The sequence below is a fragment of the Homalodisca vitripennis genome, chromosome 8, assembly GCF_021130785.1.
Source record: "Homalodisca vitripennis isolate AUS2020 chromosome 8, UT_GWSS_2.1, whole genome shotgun sequence".
Lineage (NCBI taxonomy): Eukaryota > Metazoa > Arthropoda > Insecta > Hemiptera > Cicadellidae > Homalodisca > Homalodisca vitripennis.
In genome coordinates, this window is record NC_060214.1 from 94,265,623 (window position 1) to 94,285,040 (window position 19,418).

Consider the following 19,418-nt stretch of genomic DNA (forward strand, 5'->3'; position numbering starts at 1 on the left):
GATTAGGCAGTAGTTAAATACCCAGTGACTGAAGGGTAACAAGAAAGAAAAACCAACATAGCAATAACAATGTTTATATTTTTGTAACAGTGTTGAGGGGAGACTCAGGGTGGGGTACATCCTTAACATAAATCTATCTCTTGTTTGGGACAACCTGAAGGGTTGATGACTTTCACTGTTTGTGGACTTAACTACTCCAAGGAATATCTTAGCTCTAAGCTTGAATTCATTGCGCTTTAGGTGAATAGCCTACTTGAAATACCGGTAATTATAACTAATGAATAATATTGTTGAAATATTTGAGATGAATGAGGGTGTACCAAAGTTTTTGGAATTGTGCTGTGCTGGTTGGAGCTCATGTATTTTGCAATCCTGATACCAGGCAATGTCAAAACAGAAGTTTGTGTCTAGCCATAGCATATCACTTTTTAAATGCAGATTATCTCAATTCAAGTGAGTGTTCACAAAATTCTGCTTCCTGTTGAAACACACTGCTGAAACTGTTGCAATGTTGATAAAAGCTTAAAAGGATAGTGCTATAGAAAAACTTAAATGTAGAAATGTTTTTTTCCAGTTGTCCTTCAATTTTCCGGCAAACATTGGTTCAGTAAATACAAGTTAGGTTTTATTGGACAATATAAGAATAAAAATGTCCCACTGCTGAAATTGTAGCTAGAACTTTTCACTGTGGCAAGCATTAAACCAACATAAGATTATTTTTATTCTCATACCACATGCATCTATTTACTTTTGTGAATAAAGAGGGATCTGAAAAGATAGCATTTTGACAACCTGAAAGAGGCTAAGAACGTAAATGTACCATAGCAAATAATGAGGATTAAATGCAATAATTATTACAATTGCTATGTCTGAAATACCGCTCCGGTGGCTGCACTGAATTCAAATAATGTTGCACAGAGCATGCGAAGAAAGAGAAAAGCACAAATACATAAGCACTGCCAAGCACAATTTCAAAATATTTCAGTGATCCCTCAGGAATTTGTGGGCGTTGGTGCCGAAATAATAAAATATTGAGTATTTTTTTAAATTTGGATAGCAAACATCTACTGACCTAACCGCTATCATTGAACACATTAAATTTATAAAAAATATAAATATTTTAGGGAATACAAAAATTATTAATCCAAAAATTAAAAAACTTTCTCGTAGTGGATCCAAAAGAAACTAGTTCAAATTGAAGGAATACACGGTTAAAGAGGAAATTTTGTACTTTTGTGCTGTGTTCAGAAATGCATTTTTTACTCTTGGTCAGTTTGTTGAAACATTGAAAGGCTATTCCTTGGCAAGAAAAGTACACAAGACAGTACACATATGTATACAAACAGCTTAACAGTACTTAACTAAACACGTGAGAATGTAAACACAACGGCCTCAACAATTGCGTTATTGCAATAACAGACTACCAACATGGAGTATTCACTAATGCAACAAACAAACGATACAATGATTTGTAGACGTTAGGTAATGTCTTTTATCGACTACACACTGTATACTTGAAGCTCTTTATTATCACAAAATAAAATACACATTAGTCAGTATTTACGACAGTGTAAGTGACTGTAACTTAAAACACTGAAAATGATCATACGAACAGATTATGGCACACTGATTACAACAACGTATCTGTTTACCTGTCTGTTTATGATGTGTCTGTAAATAAATAAAAAATCAATCAGATGTTTTTAAATTTAATAAATATTATGTCTTATGCATCTTGCTTAATAAATGCGTATGATTTTTACTTGTACATCCAAATAAGACCAAACCCGAATAGAAGAATCTTAATAAGCATCTCATAAACTAATTTTTATATAATTCAAATATGCATGAGAATTTTATTTCTTACAGTATTATTACTGTATTTGTGATTTAAATGTTTTGCAACACTATTTCACTCAAAATACACCCCTCATTTCAAGTTTTTTAAAATTCATCTTAAAGAGCTTAGTCCTTTCTGATGTAAAAGAACAGCTTCTGTTGACATATAGCTTGGTGTGTAAAATGTCTAAAAACACCTTAAAATTTTTAAACTATAACAGATAAAATTTTTCAGAATGTTATATAGCTATCTTAACTAGTTTTTTACGCAATAACAATCAGACACCTATTTAGAGCCTGTACTCAGCTTTGGTGGGCCCCGGAAAAGATATTTGGCCCATGTCATGGCCCCGCCATATAACACCACCCGCTTCCGTACAAAAAAAGTGAGGCGGGGCTGGACCACGCCTACATTTGGGCTGCCAGCCCTTGGAGACTGCCATACAAATTTCATAAGGTTTATTAAATTATTAATAAATAGTGCCTGTTGAAATAAGAAGACTATAAACCGCCATCACCTTCTGCCACCATTTTGTATGGTATAAACGTTTTAGGAATCACTCTATTTGAAAATACTGCACTTTGGTTACGTAATCAAAGTGTTCTATTTTTCTTGATTCAGTTAGATTCTTACTTTTGGAACAATTTTGTCACAGGGCGAATCTCTGAGAACAGTTTTGTCTTTGGTAGTGACCAATCCCTGAAATCATCATTCTCTGGGTTTTATGACTTTTAAGAGGTTTCACCACTTGCACTCTGGGAACTTGCATTTGTTCCAATAATCTGCCATCTAAGATTTCCCAATTCCTAACATAGTTTTACCTAAGAACTCCTTTAAACCCTGAAGCAACCTTGCCTCTAGGAGGCAATATCAGGTCGTCTACTGCTGAGGGATGGTGTAAATCGGTGACTTCTGGTGATTTTCAGTGACCTTTTAATCAAGAAAAATTGGTGATCTTCAATAGTGTCTATGTCAATAATTAGAGAAGTAATGTACAAAAACCAACATCTTTTCAAAACAATATTTTAGGGCATACTCTTCCAGTTACACTGGGAAATATATGCATAGATTGAAGAAACATTTTAAAAATCAATCTTACCTTACTGTGTGTGTAGTGTTCAGCAACTCACACAATTTTAGTATACAGCAATACTTGAAAACAATTAAAGATAATTTTGTCTGCCAAAATAAAGACAAATACGAAGCAAAAGTAAAATATGATTGACAAAAGTTTGCGATTAGTAATTCATGTAATGCCGATCAGCGAGTCGTTCAGAACTAGAGGTGATGCACAATTGTATATATAGGAAATACTAACTCCAAGAAAAATATTGCTTTTAAAACTCAGATCATTCCTAACTATGATTGTCTTTTTATGATTTTTCAAATACGAAGTACGATAAACGTTTTAGCGATAGGTTATTTGTGTACTGCTGATCAGCCGATAGTTAATGACGCTGCGAGTCTCCAAAGATTCGATTGTCTAATCCTGTCGATGGATCGTCAAAACCAAATCTGTGTTGAAGATTCAGTGATTTAGAGACTAGGCTTTTACACAACACTAGTTATTATCAATATGCCAAAATAACTTATAATTGAAACAGACATTTTCTGTGACATCTAATTAAAATCCGTGACTTTTCCGGAACTTCCGGACTGGTAGGCGTCCTGAATATGCTCATCTTGCCTTTTAAAACAGATCGGTCACCTCTCAAACTAACTGGCTCGTAAGAGTCTCTGCTTTAACCTCACCTCTAGAAGTCCCCTGATTTTCTAGGACACTGATCATACATACGGTAAGCCTGGTCTCTGAAAAATACCAGTCTCTAAAGGCTCTCTGCCTTTTGCACAATCTAGCCTGGAGTCTCTGTCTCTAGTTCCAACACATCTCTATGACTGAATCAGACACCATGAGACTGAGCTGCACTAATGGAGATGACACACAATAGTCAATGGTTTAGTACAAAACTCTTCCTGGCCTTAGTTTTATGAAGCAAAGGAATCTCTTGTGATAGTTTTATTTCTATAACTCGTCATTAAAGCTCTTATTCATCAATACCAATAAAATTTATTTAAATTAAAACTAGTTTAATAAACTAAACTATTTGTTTATTCTTTAAATTTCCAAGTTTTTCTAAATGAAACACAGAGAATGTTTTAAAGAACAGTACTAGATCAAATGTTCCTTCAATGTTTACATCCATACATTTTATAATCATTTAAATAATTTTGTACCTTACTACAGAAGGATGAACCAGGTAAACAGATACGCAGACTCACACCTTACAGACTACAGATGGTCTGATCAGGATCGATACCTAACGGACCAAAACTGTGAAAAATAACAATAACAATATCATAGCCATCAAGAGAGCTCGGCCTAACGGAAGCGCAACAGTAAGGCTAACAAACATCTTCACACAGACTGTTATATTCCCATTAGTACAATTTGGATTGTTACATGTCTTTTAATACTGTAAGTAAAACAATCACCGTACTAAAAAGAATACTCACAGATAAATACTAACAGTGAAATACCAAGAGATTATACAGTAGATTTCCAGGAACCTGAGTTTTTCTTACAGAGGAATACAAATATAAAAAAATTAGAATCAATAATACAAAGCGAGTTAAATAATTATATAAATTTACATAAAGTCAAAAATAAAATCCTCCAATAAAATGATATGTAACTATTTAGGCCTTTTATAGTATCCCTAATAAACTAAAAATAATAAATCATTTTTTTACCTCGTCAGAACAATACTTTCATTAATATTTCTTTGAAACGCCTAAATTAAAATTGATATCACCACAGCAATGAGAATAATTAAAACATGACAACACACACATGTATATACAAAGATGTACAATAATAATAGTAATTCAAAATTAAAATACACAAGCCAAAATACAAAACAACATGTTTACAGTACATTAGTTAAGAGTTGCTTGTTTAGACAAAACACTGATGTCGGCGTAACACGTATCATACTCGGACAAAGTCAAGGACAAGGAGAAGGATAAAGGACACTATGTGCTGTGAGTGCAGGATGTGTCATGTCAAAACATTACTGACTGTCAAATTAGCGATAACTGCGGTATCAAAACGCATAAACAGATGACGCAAAATGTTACGTTTAAATAATAATTTATCATTTGAACTTTCATAATTTAAATCTTTAAATGCATTTATAGTTTTTTACACATTCTATTTACAACACTTAACACCACACAGCTACATGGACTTTCTAGGCATCACTTGGGTAACTTAAACAACACCGATCGTAACAACCCATAGCAGGCGTAATGGTTCTGTACAAAAACTAACGGTGAAATCAATAAGAAAAAATATACACAACTATTCAAAGAGATCAGTCGTAAGAAATATCAAGATAACATCTTAAATACGGTACACAGGTGTAAAAACAACTAGAAGACAAGCTTAGTTATTTGCAGCAACATACATCATCGGAAATACTTGAAAACACAAACGCTAAACATTAACAACACTCGAGTTTAAATACATTTTACAGTACAGCATAAAATTTATAGCAAAATACAGTAAAATAATGGAACACTAATAACACATCTTGACTTGAAAAACTAGCAAGTTGACTTTAGAATCGATATATGTATATATAAACTTGTTATAAAATATAAATACATCGTTAAAAACTCTAAACAATCGATAAACTTTTCAAGACAGAACATGAATGTTTATATACAGAGCAACAATTCTAGTCTAAGACACAACATTCAGCTCGCCCATAGCGAAACATCTATAAGCGTCATATGGTGAGGCAATACACACTTGTACTTGTGATTGTTGGGAGACAATTGCGAGCTCGTCAGTAGCGCCAACTTTACAAATGTTGGCGATATTATCCGCTTTCCAAGTTCTAAACAGCGATTAATCGTGACAAAATCAACTGAACTCTGAAGAATAATAAGGCACCTGGAATGAAGAATCTAAAAAGGGAAATTAATATAGTTAAAGGGGACAGTTTGGTATTCAGTGGTCGGAGGTTGGCGCAACTGTGAGAGCTTTTCTAGCATTTTCAGTCACAGTTACAGACAACTGAAATGAACCTAAACCCTTTCAGTGCCAAAGTCCTATTTTAAAGACATTGATAAAATTCACAAGTAAACTAATGTCCGTTTTTCTCTAAGTCTAAAAAAAGTTATTCAAAATGAAAATGAGAGTTAATAATGGTTATAAAATTGTTAACATAATATGTTTTTCAGATAAAATATTATACATTGTGTTTGAATAATAAATAAAAATATTAAAAACTATTAGATGTTGTGCACGTGGCTTAAATTGTCATTATCTGGTCAGCTAAGTTAGCCTTAATTTGTTTTTTTATAGTGAAAAAAATGTTTTATTTTGTTTTGTAATAACTTATTTAAGTCCTGGTAAGGCAGATAAGAATTTTATACTCAAGGATAACTTCCTGTGTCTTTAACCCTAGAAAGCTAATGTACCGTATATCTTACGATTCGAATTTGAATTTTTCACAGAACACCCCTTTGTACGGACCAAGTGGACTCACCCGGCCAGCTGCATTCCTACATTGGTCAAAGAGGGGAGAGGAGCTTGCCGCTATCAAGTACTGTTCACCAATAAAAGTGGTTGTATAAGACAGTGACACGTAAGAAATACGATATGTTAGCTTTTAAGCTTGGATTTTCAGAACCGTATAAAAACAGTTGGAAGTGTTCTTTTAGTTTTTCTTTATTTGATTTTTGTTAAAGTGGTCATAATACACGAAATGGAACAAATTAAATTGAGTGAGGCTGAACAAATCGTAAAATAATTGAGTAAAGACAAATGTTTGAGCACAAGTGACATTTCGGGCAGTGACAAAGATGAAGTTGGTTTAGTGGAATATCGAATTGACAGTAATGTCACGGATACTGTTCCATCTTACTCCCTTGCTAGCGAACCATGCTACAGTTCAGATGAAGAACTACCCTCATTTCCCAGGAGGAAGAAGGCAAGTTGTTGAAAACCCAACTTCTAAACCACAACTAGAAAATCACGGCTTCTCTACCTTTATATCCTGTATTTGAAGAACCTACAACTACATCAATACAACCATGTACTTTAACCTTAGACTCAATTTTCAAATGGTGTAATAAGATGTATTATAAGGTTTTATACCAAATTAAAAGACATTCTATTTTGTAAAATAAAACTTTTACTATATATGTTAGCTTTAACGTATCATTCTGAATATGTTAGCTTTCGAGGGTTAAATGTTTGTAACAAAAGTAATTACATGTATGAAAACATTGTTATGTATTGAACGAAAATTTGTTGAGAGGTTCAATTTCTACTCCCAAAAAACTGATAATATAGAGATAAACTGTAAAAAATTGTTTTACCTTGAAACCTATTTGTTCACGGTATAATCGGCTAAGTAATATTTTAATTAAAGTGACAATTATGGTAAAAAACTAATTTATTTTGTGCAAATAGAGTAAAAATGTTGGATTGACCTGGCTTTTTACAAAACACATGACATCTGGCACTGAAAAGGTCGGTGATAAAACACTTAGTTTAGAGTTGATATTTGTCAAGCGATTCAAAAATTACAGCCGAAAGAATAAAATCAAGTTTATTCCAAAACGTCTTTGGTGATAATTTTAACACAGTGATAGCATGGTGTTATGATCGTGTGCACACGTACAAGGTGCTGTAGCCTAATAATTTCATACGTTCTCACAGCCATTCTTAGTGTGAGATTGACTCTACACGGACACTTAACTATGTTTAGGTCATGTTTCACCTCCAAGGCATTCATATTGTAATCAACCAAGTTAAAAATCATAAGTTGGTGTTTCACAAAATTACTACCAAAAAATCACTCATCTGATATTAATTGTAATCGTTTGGATTACATAATATGGGGTTTTGTTAATACAATATGAAATAATAGCATAATTCCTTCAATGATTTAATAATTATTAATTTTGAAAAGCTTTTCTTCTTATTTCGTTAATTAAATTTCATAGCCTCAAGAAAAGAGACTATGGTAAAAAATGTAGTAATTAGATATGATAAATTTTAGAAACTTATCACTCATTGTATTTTATTAAAACAGAACATATTCTCGTATTATATACCAGGCAGTGGAACTAAGTACAAAAAAATTACTGATGCAATAACTGTTTTAATTAGGTAGGCAATTATTATTTTGTCATTCTTTTATGTTAAGAACAAAACCGTTAAACATGACATAGGCTTTGTTCTAAATAATCTGAACATTACACGAATGATTAGAGTGATAAGTCTGATTTCCAACACTTATACATTAAAGTGTACATACCTATGTATAGAATATTATTTGAAGATTTTTACTTTTTATTATTGCGATGGCAATCTGGGGAGGATTGTTAAAGTGTGTACAGACCATTTTGAGATCTTATATAATATAATGTATTTTGTTACGTATGAAAATAATGGAGCATAGTCAAACACCAAAAAAGTACATTGAACACACAAATTTTTAACATATATGCCCAAACTTAAAAATTTATCAGGTTCTATAAAGCAGAGAGAGTATTTTTATTTGAGTTTTATGATTTTCTTATCTCTCTTGAAAGAAAACACTGACAATAAATGTTAAGTCAAACAAACACGACTGAATCAACATTCCTAAGCTATTAAACAGAACCATAATGAGCGTCTTGCTAGCGGAAAACAACCCACACTACAGTATAACCTAGACAATGGTGGAATGTCAAGATGAATGCCGGCGAGGGAGTTTGGGGAGAATCACACATTGTCCTCGTGATTCTTGCGGTCGAGGCAGAGCAAGGACCACCGTCACAGCTTGTCACAGCGGCGGTCCGTGGCGGTCGTGGTGGGGGGGAGAGACGGTCCGCTGCTCAGGGGGAACGAGGTCGTGCGCTTGGCCGACCTGCGCAAAACACTGCGTCACACAAACAACATGTTAGATCCTGTTGGTGGAACTTCAGAACATGTCAGATGCATTGTAAAAATTCACAAACTGATATAAATAACTGTCATCAAAGCAACATTAAACAGAATGTTTTGTTTTAAACTACATATATTAGTTTAGATAGTATTTCTATTATATTGTAATATATTAGTATTTCATAATAAATAATGTTTACAAATTTGAAAGATATGAACCAAATCAGTTGGTGGAGTTGTGATAAGTAGCAAAACTAGGAAATGAAATACTGTAATACTATCTCAGGTTTTTATCCTGGCAATCCAAATTTGGTTCCTGTTTGAGCATGCAACTTATATACACAGTAAATTTAATCGCCTATCCTTACGTAATGTGACAAACTGTTGAAAACGGATTGTTCGCTAACATTTCTTTATTAAAAAGTAATTTATTAACGATAAATAATTTAACACATGAGAGGTCGCACCCACAGCGGATTGCTACAATTTTCGAAATTCTGTAGTAGAGTCGACTCTCGATAACTCGAACCTCAATAAGTCGAATTCTTTGATAACTCGAATTTTTTTCCGTTCCCTTGAGAAAACCTGCCTAAGTCGAAAAAAAAAACCATGCGTAACTCAAATTAATTTTGCACCCGAATTTTACCTCAATAACTCGAAGTTCAGTAGATAAATCGAAGTCTTTAAATACATTACCTCTACAACTCGAAATTTTCAGATCAACCCTCGCTAACTCGAAGCTGTGCTGTGTTTACAGCGAACCTGTGTTAGGTCATAGACCTAGCCGAACAGGTCTGGACATGTCGCTGAATTGTCCGACTGTCTGCCAAACGTCAGTGGCGTGTGCAGTCAGTTCCCACGCATTTAGTCAATAGAGTGGCACGTCCTCGTTCCCGGTCTAACCCTGTTTTGCGTTTAGTGAATGTGAGTGACTACAGTACAGTATGAGTGACAACGTGAGCACTAGAAAAGTGAAAACTTTGAATATAGGGGACAAGTTGAAGATAATAAAGTTAGTGGGTGAAGGGAAGAGGAAAAAGAAAGACATTGCCGTAGACTTCAACATTCCTTGCAGCACGCTGTCAACGATCTTGAAAAACAAAGAAGAAATTCAACAAAGGGCTATCGAAGGTAACTTAAAATGTAAAAGGAAAAGAAATGCTGAATTTAAAGATGTAGAAGAGTGCATGATTAAATGGTTTAAACAGTGCAGAGAAAAAAATATTACTCTAGGCGGCCCATTGATAAGAGAAAAAGCTGAGCACTTTGCTAGATCTTTGGGCCACATAGAGTTTAAAGCCAGCAATGGGTGGCTTGAAAATTTTAAAAAAAGGCACAACATTTTTTTTAAGAAAGTTTGTGGAGAAAGTGGAGCTGTAGACGATGACGTAGTAGTTGATTGGAAGGCTTCATTACCAGATCTCATTAAAGATTATGACCCCAAAAACGTATTCAATGCTGACGAAACTGCTCTGTTCTTTAAGTGTCTCCCTGATAAGACTTACGAGATTAAAGAGAAAAAATGTCACGGGGGCAAACACAGCAAAGAACGAATTACTCTTTTGCTTGCGTCAAACATGACAGGCACGAATATGTTAAAACCTCTAGTGATAGGGAAATCAAAAAAACCTCGATGCTTTGCTGGAGTAAAGTCATTAACTGTTGACTACACAGCAAATAGGAAAGCATGGATGAATGCGGAGATGTTTGCAGATTGGTTACTTAAGTTAGATAAGCAAATGGGCAAAGGGAAGCGAAACATTATTTTATTTATTGACAACTGCAGTGCTCACAACACTATTCCTGAGCTCAAATGGGTAAAGGTCCAGTTTTTACCAGCAAATACGACATCAAAATTACAACCTCTGGATCAGGGCATTATTAAGAATTTTAAAGTTCTTTACAGAACTGAAGTTGTAAGAAGATTTGTGGCTGATATTGAAGACGGAAAGGAGTGTTCAATCAACCTGTTACAAGCCATGCGGTTGATTGACAAGTGCTAGAAAAGTGTAACAAAACAAACTGTTTTCAATTGTTTTAAGTCGTGCAGGTTTGCAATAGATAGGGACCAAGATGTTCCAAGTGACAATGACCATGAACTAGAACCGAGACTTCCCAACGCTGAAGCTGAGTGGACCGTGATAAATAACGAGCTCCCGAATTTAGACTTTGATGATTTTTCAAATGTCGACGAGGGTGTTTCAGTCTACGGATCATTATCGGACCAAGACATCATCGCAACTGTCACAAGTGAAGACGTCCTCTCTGATGATGACAAAGACGACGGCATGGAGCAGCCACCGGACATCACAACCAAGGAAGCCAAGGCCGCAGTGAACACTTTACGTAGCTACTTAGAACAATCAAGTGACGTACCAGACAACGTGTTCTCTGCTGTTGTTGTTATTGAGAACATTATAGACTTAAATTCTGATAAAAGCCTTAGGCAGAAGAAGATTACGGATTATTTTCAAATTTGAATTATATGTACGTATGAATTGTAGGCATACATTGCAGTGTGACAGTAAGTACAAATGCTGTATGTAGTTACAGTACATACATTAGTTTTGTAAAGGATGTAGGAAATAAAAAACATAGTTTATTTGTACCTCTATAACTCGAATTTTATTTTGTTTACCTCTGTAAGTCGAATTACCTCTGTAAGTCGAATTTAGTGAAATATTACCTCTATAACTCGAACTATTCTTAAGTCGAACTATACGTAACTCGAAGAAAACAGCCGTTCCCTTGAAATTCGAGTTATCGAGAGTCGACTGTATTATTAACAATATCAGCAGCTTGGGAACTCGTCTTACCTATCTTCTCATATACTTCTTCACAAGATATTGATATCTGTTAGTATTTTTCTTGTTTTGTTTTCAAAATATTAAAATTTAGTTGTTTCTTGAACCCAATTCAGCAATATTCTATGATACAGAGATTAAAAATTAAATCACCCACTTGTAATAAATTCAAGTTACATTTTGCATTCTGTTATTAATTTGTTAGACACATTTTGTTATAAAATATAAACAAGTTTTTTATTTACATGCTTAAAAAAGTACATGTGGCAATATTTTTGTGCTTGACCTCACGTGTGATCTACATTTTATTGAAAACTGTACAGTATTTGTAATATGAATTTTAATGGCACAGTTTTATTTGTAAATAATTTAAAGTAGTATATTTTAAGACACAGTCAAATTAATGAAGGGATTTTTTCATAAGATTTGCTGTTAAAGATTTTGGTCTTTCAACTGTTTTGCAATGGGTTGAACAGGTAACTGTCTACAAATAGAAAGTATTACAAATGAGTTAACAAACTATTTAACAACATATGTTGATGACACAATTTCATATTAATATTAATAAACACCTGACTATTAACAAAATCATTAAATGAAGTCCCTTAAAAATTCTATGGATATGCATAACAATTATTATTGTATTACATAATTTACAAAATAATTCCTGTGAATCACTTTTCATGCCAAAAATTCACAGCAAGATTTTGCTCACCCTTTTAAGAATCTATGCTGGCAAAGCACTAAAATTGAGACACTCCACTAGAGCTCCTTGTGCAAAGCATGTACTAAAAATATTATGGTGCAGAAAATGTTATACAACACTTAATGTAATTTACCACCTTTTCCTGGAAAGCCAACTTTCTGAAACCGTGAAGGATTTACCATTTAATTTGATTTTATTTCCATGCTTCACATTTTTGTTTTATTTATTAGTAGTAATTAATGGATACTTTGGGCAAACTGAAGGATTATACTAAAATAGGATAGGAAACAACACAGACAAAATACGCAGTTAAAAAACAGAACGGACCAACATACAAAGTTTGATTTATTTCAGTTGGCAACATTGTCTGTTGCTGAACAACAACAACAATTGACTATCAACAACAATAACGATTTATTGTTAGTTAAAAGAGAAATAAAAACAGTACCTTTGATGTGTGAATTTTTTATACAACTATAAAGATCTGTTTTTATGACAAATTAAAAATGTTAACTGCCTTTTCCAATAAAATCATTTTAAAATGTATACAAGTTAACTGTAGTATTTGGAAAAAACCTGTGATGTTGAAATAAAAGATGTCATTATCTCTCAATCTATCTTTTATAAACCTCTTCCATAGTTATAGTTGAAACTGCATTTTATTATTGAATTTTATTTATACCTATTTATATTTTTGTTTTCTACGACTATGGATTGTTTGAAAACCCTCATTTATTTTTGTGTATGTATTCTTGTTTTTTATCTAGTATACACTTAATTCAAATCCAGACAATATTCATGTACATTTGTGTGTACGCTAAATGAATAAAGATGTTTTGAATTGAATTACTTTTTTAATTAAACTAAATATTTTTATAATGTCAATTTGTCATAGAAATAACTAGTCCGATGATATTTAAGTATGATTTTTAAATGTAATATGTAAGGTTATTTTTAAAACAAAGCAGTATTTACGTGTTTAGTTATTGCTAAACGCAAAAACAAACTCCATAACCTGACCTGAAAATTTTGGCTGATAGAAGTGAATAAATGATGAATTACTGCACTTATGAAAAGTTCTCTATGGCATTGAAAAGCTTAAACAAATCGTAAACTCTGTCTTTGAATCTACTTTTGCTATGGTTTTCAACAGTGATATTGTAATTATCACTTCTCAGGGATAGCACATTCTGTCTTTCAACGATCCAAAGGTACAATACCAAGGATTGGTTTGGTGGTGGTGGGTCCTTTTTATTGGGGTCAGGGACATGTTAATAACAGTTAGTTTATCCATCTCTCACATGCTAAGCGGAGTGGTGCTGCAAAATATATAGCACATGCAAATTTGTTGTACATATAATATACTTTGTTATACACAATGAACACTCATTTAAACAATAAACAAAGTACAATAGTTTTGCTTTGATCTATGGTTTAAGTTGATCAATTTGAGGAATAGGAATTGTGAATTCAAGTCAAGAGAATTTATTATACAATTGATTTTGAGTATGGAAAATATTTTCCTTCAACCCTGATTACAAATACTTGTAATATCAAGTGGAGTGATATACACCATGTTTGCTATTTTCCATTATTTAGAGACGCTATCTTAAAGGGCTATGAATTTAAATTGAAAAATATTTTCTAAACCTAAAATTTATTGCACCACCTTAAATTGTCGAATACATGAGAATTTACAGTCAAAATTGTTAGCACATTTAAATCTTATTTTAAATTTTTAATTGTTACTTAACAAATAAGACGAGTTTTTTGAGTTATCGATCATCAAATTCTAAACTACTTTTTTTGGAACAAATTGTTGGTAATTCAATTTTACAAATAGTTTTTTTAAAACATACTCAATTCGACACCTTACCATTTTTTAAAACATCTTACGAACCTACGAAAATAAAAACTTAATCTTATCACCTCTTCACGTTTTAATTTTTGAAAAATAATTGTCATTTGATATATCCTTGATATACACCCATGTATCTTCTAAACTGAGTCTAGCCATTTAAAATGCAGCACCACACTGAAACAGCCTCAAATGCCCATCTCTCACAAACACAAATAAATTAAACATATAAAACATCCTGGGTTACATGGTGTGTTGTTAGGTTACTACATTTTATCTGGTCGCCTACCAAATAGTAACTGTCATCTTTGATTAATAAGCACTAAGTTAGAATTCAATTATGGATTCAGTTTATCCAAAACAATGATACAATTTAATTTACTTAACAGTTCTCGAGCCCCAATTATCCAAGCGAGCAACTTCACGAATGTTTCTTGTACAGAAATATACGACCATCCTGTGAACAATTGTAGTCCTCAAAAAAAATATTACTATGACCATAGGTTTTTTCCTAAAATGGCTCACATATTGGTCAGGTGTTAAGATTTGGTTAAACACATCAAAGAGAAACACTTTTTTTTAGTTATAAGTTTGGAGTTTTACCAAAATTGTCTTTCATATTCAGTGTAATCCTTAATGTACAGAATGTTTTGATCCGATACATCAAACAGTATGTATGTACGATATCAAGTACGTACAGCTACGTACATACGTTTACAGTTTAGTTGTGAGGTTATAAAAGTGTGACAAAATTGCTAATTCCATTTGTGGAGATTTTCTCCTCCTAGTAAGTGATAAATCAAAATGGTAGCATAATTTTTCTTTGTTTCCGTAATGTCGGACTGTAAATTAGTTTGCGTTTCAATATATTAAATTGAATACACTGAAATACTGAGTAATAGTTTCCAACTCGAATTAGATAACAAATCCTATCTCTATTTTAGATGTCCCAAAAATCTTACCATTTCTCCATTGTGTACACCAATTGATTAGTCTTTTTAATGAATAAAGACGATTAATTCATTACGCTTTATCTATTTTTTGGTAATTAAGTAGAGTGTCAATAAACCGTACGTGGAAAATCTGAAATGTCAAAAAACCGAACGCTCACTTTAAACGTGTGAACTGTATTTTGCATGGCACTGTGAGAGGACAATGACCAGATGCTTCACTTGTTCGGTAGTGTAGTTGTATTTGTTTGTTGTGGTTCTTACTGTGTAATATTCTTCGGTAACATTTATTAAATAATACATAAAGTGTTAATTCTGATTTATCTTACCATTTTTACAGTAACTATGAATTTATGCGTTATATTCAAAAACCCTAATCCCCCCCCCCCCCAGTCGCAATAAGTTTGGATTTTTATGCTCTTCTGTAGTTTGAATGAAGAAAATACAAATATTCTGGAACAGTGCTCTATAATATTAATTAGCGAATATCACACAATTGCTGCAAGTTCTGTCTGTTAAGAAGTGCAATTGTAAGGAGTGCCTTATTCAATCTGTCTCAATTGTACATAATGTACTTTTTGACACAAAGGCCAAACTATTTAAATCGTACGTTATTTCATAGAAGTCACGTGAGTGAGTACAGTACAAGACAAGATAGCTTGCTTCAGCTGTCACGAGTGAGGCTTGAGCTGGGAAGGAAGGCTCTTTCCTACTTTGCACCCCATGGATACAATCTCTTGACGTCGTCCAGTCTGAAGGAAAGTGTATTTTCCTCCACAAAATATTTAGGATGAATTTAAAAGACTATATGCAGTGTGTATGACTGTTTGATGTATCAGGTCAAGACAATCCTTTTTAATGGTAATGTCCAAAAGATAGTTGCAATAAAATTATGGATAGTTATAGTCAACTTAAGTTAATTAAAAACATATTTGAAATTTTATTTAGTATCAACGCCAACTTTTGAATTACCTCACCACTGAAATTAAACATAGTACATTTTTTAATGTTGATTTCAGTAACTGTGGCGTAGTTTGGAAATTACTATTTTTGCTTGTTTTCAATAAACTTAGATAAAATCCTTGCCACTTCTACGCTTTTATTTTAAAACTTACACTGAAACAATTTTTTATGGACAACTCACCTAAGTGGTTTTGATAATCACGCTGATTTTTCACCAACAACGAGAAGTTAATTTCATGTCCCACAACTTTACTCAGTGTTAGCATATATTTTTGTCAGCACACCAACAGACAAGTGACTGGTGACCAACGGGACAGGGCGGGACAGAGCGGAGTGGTGGGGAAGAAGAGGGAGGTCATGGTGCCCAAGATACCAAAGTGCACAGATGCATGGTACAGCGGGTGCAGTGGCGACCCTACCTCGGACCTTCTGGTGCCTGCAAACCATCTCAGAACAAGCCCAAGAGACAAACAATTAAACAGTCGGTGGCGATCAAACGTCTGTTCGTTTGGACACTATCCCGGCTCCACACCTGACCCAAACCCAACAAAAATCACTTGGATTCTACAAAATGTACAGGCTACAGCAATCACCTTATAACTCAGCTACTCACTACTTATCTAACTATTTGAACAAAAACTGATGAGCAAATTAAAAAAGTGCATTTGTTGAAATATAAAAATAAAATGTTTGATTAAAATACTCTATCAGCCATTAAAACAAAATGAACCCTTTGTGAAATAATAAAGTTTTGAATTGCCATCACCCTCGTACAACAAGTAGCAAACATATGTAAATATCACATATCGCTTTTATGTAACAAAAAAGTACAGTTTGAAATAACCAACAGTGTTCACAAAAAAGCTTTTTAGCAAAAAGACATGACTAATTGTAAATTCAAATCCATCCTAATTAAATGAAATCCATCTACTAGTTAATTTAAAAATGTATTTAATGTTATTGTTGATTTGAAAAGAGAACTTTATTTATTGTTTGAAACACATATCACCCTTTTATATATATATATATATATATATATATATATATATATATATATATATATATATATATACTGAATATCAAAAGAGATTATTCCGGTGTGTGACATAAGTAGTTTTCTTGGCCGAATTACTTTTATGTGTAAAAGAGGGTACAAAATTGTATGGGAAAATATACATTTTTTTGGCAATCACTCATGTAACATAATACAGTTATAGTTCAAATGCTGTGTAGTTACAAAAAACTGCATATATCTTGCTCTCAAAGTTCTTACTTCACATAACAAAATGATACTTTTCCAGTATCAAAACTATATTAATATTTGGGTTTCACCTACAAAATGGGTATGGCTGCCTCCTAGTCTTTTAATCAAACATTTTACATTCTGTTTGTTTTAACCCTTCACAGACAGCAAAAAATTGGTAAAATATGTTTTTGGCTTGTAACAAGACTTTTTTATATCAGTTTGATGTAAAACTTAGTATGTGATAGTAAATTTCACCAAATAATATTTTTACTGTCTAATGGAAAAATATGCATGCTGAAATATAAGACTGTAGTTTCGCCAACGCACAAAACAAGTTTCTCTTGAAAATATTCCATTGATTAGTTTTTTATGAGTTGTTACTTAAATTCTCGGAAATTGCTTCTGATAAGTATGGTATTTAATCAGTGTTACATAAAAAAAGCTTTGGTATAGTTTTACTCTAATTTTGCTTATGTAACTGCAAACCATCTGCTACAAACTCAGTCTTTAGTAGATAAATCTACACCCATCCATGAAGGGTTAAATGTAAACTTGATATAGTTCAATTATAAACTTTATAAATGATTTACACTGCACAGTATGAAAAATATGAGGAAATTAAAATAAACACAAAATATTATGTGAATGAATTAAAAGTATCATGGTTTAAGTTAATTTACATTAATTTTCTCTACTATCATTCCAACTTTTTTTAAATTATGAAAGCAAAATTAAAGTTTTTACCCTTACGCATGCATAAATTACTAAGGGAAAAGCTAATTAGTAAACAGGTAGGGTTTCTAATCAAATTTTATCAAATATCACACTTCAACTGCATTACAGATAAATTTTGAACTCACTAACTTAATAGTTTAACTTAAAACTAATTTAAAAAAAAAAACTAATTGAAAAAATCTCTGTCCCAAAATGTAACAGAAAGATTTCAAATGCTGCAAACAAAACATTAACACATATAAGGATAAAATATAATTCATAAAATAATAAAATAGAATATGTGTCTTTACTCAAAAACTTATCTAATAAATAAATAAAACAATATAAACAATATTAATATACATGCTAATACATTAAAAATAACATGAAAGAAAAGAGTAAAAGTTACTGAGAAAAAAGTCATTATGGAGCTCAAAGCCATGAAAGCATTACAAATAAAATATAAAATACACATAAAGAAATATTTACAAAAGGTGGAAAACTTGTTTTTACATTAATGTAGCAGCTATTTTACAAATTCCTTCAGTACTTTTATTACTTACTGGAAACAAGTAATACATGAGCAAAAATTAACATTTTAGCAGAATTAACACTTATAAAGTTACGGATGAAAAATAAAGTGTTTCACCTTCTCCTGCGGATGGAGGCATTGTGGCCAAACCCGCGGGGAACCAGGACCATCCGCGCGTTACCCTGAGCGGGACGTGATCCACCATGACACAACAGGTTGGACAAGTGCGCTGCGTAGCCCTCGGCCAGCACAGTGGCCTGTGAGTGGTGCTTCTTGGACACTTTGCCGACTATGAAGATCTGCTTGGGTTTGAGGCCGATGGATGTGTAGACACTTATGTCCTTGCTGCTGCCATACGCCACATGTACGATGACTCCGTGGTTCTACAAGAAAATCGTGATGAATTGTAATCAGATGAGATTTAATTGAACAATACTCTAATTCATTCTTAATTGGTTCTTTTTTGTTCACTTAGGACAAGAAACTGGGTAAACCCTTATTGCACTTAATCTTAAAAGGGGTGGTCAATATCCCATGGACTACAGGACTTTATATATAGTTATGTCACCTTGAGTGAAGGGGAGGTTAGTTCTGTTCCAGTCTTTTCCAGTTAAGGCTGCAAAAGCGAACTCCCTATATCAGGTTAGCTACAGCCTTTAACACTAAAGGAGCTCTGGCTATTCCAACAGTTTTACTCAACAGCAAACTAGAACTACTGATCAATGTTTATAATTTATCTTGATTTATGGAGGCATAATTTGTTTAAATGGTAAATAACTTAAATTTGACATTTGGACAATATGACTTTGGACATTTACTATTACGACACGTTAGTAAAGCAAACCATTATGTTTTGAGG

General features: G+C 32.9%; 2 protein-coding genes across 8 annotated transcripts in view; one reads left to right on the forward strand and one right to left on the reverse strand.

Annotated features, from left to right (window-relative positions):
* The window catches only part of LOC124367761 (protein retinal degeneration B), a 227,013-nt gene that overhangs the window by 7,482 nt on the left and 200,113 nt on the right, over positions 1–19,418 (reverse strand). Inside the window, exons 26-28 of one of the 7 annotated variants that reach the window (XR_006922930.1) lie at positions 18,677–18,942; positions 16,487–16,599; positions 59–8,769 (exon numbers count right to left, since the gene is read on the reverse strand). Coding sequence is in view for 4 of the 7 variants with exons in the window: in XM_046824857.1 (XP_046680813.1) it covers positions 8,686–8,781; positions 14,542–14,611; positions 18,677–18,942 (432 nt within the window). In the remaining 3 variants the exon portion in view is untranslated. Of the gene's footprint in view, positions 1–58; positions 8,782–14,541; positions 14,612–16,486; positions 16,600–18,676; positions 18,943–19,418 lie in introns of those variants that run through there. The other 6 variants (XR_006922929.1, XM_046824857.1, XR_006922928.1 and 3 more) reach the window with 6 other exon arrangements.
* LOC124367762 (tigger transposable element-derived protein 4-like) lies at positions 9,683–10,937 on the forward strand. The gene has a single exon (XM_046824861.1). It carries the CDS (start codon positions 9,731–9,733, stop codon positions 10,787–10,789), a length of 1,059 nt encoding a protein of 352 aa, XP_046680817.1. The 5' UTR covers positions 9,683–9,730; the 3' UTR covers positions 10,790–10,937.

Coding starts and splice junctions, on each gene's coding strand:
- LOC124367762 (XM_046824861.1), top strand. CDS start 9,731: ATGAGTGACAACGTGAGCACTAGAAAAGTGAAAACTTTGAATATAGGG.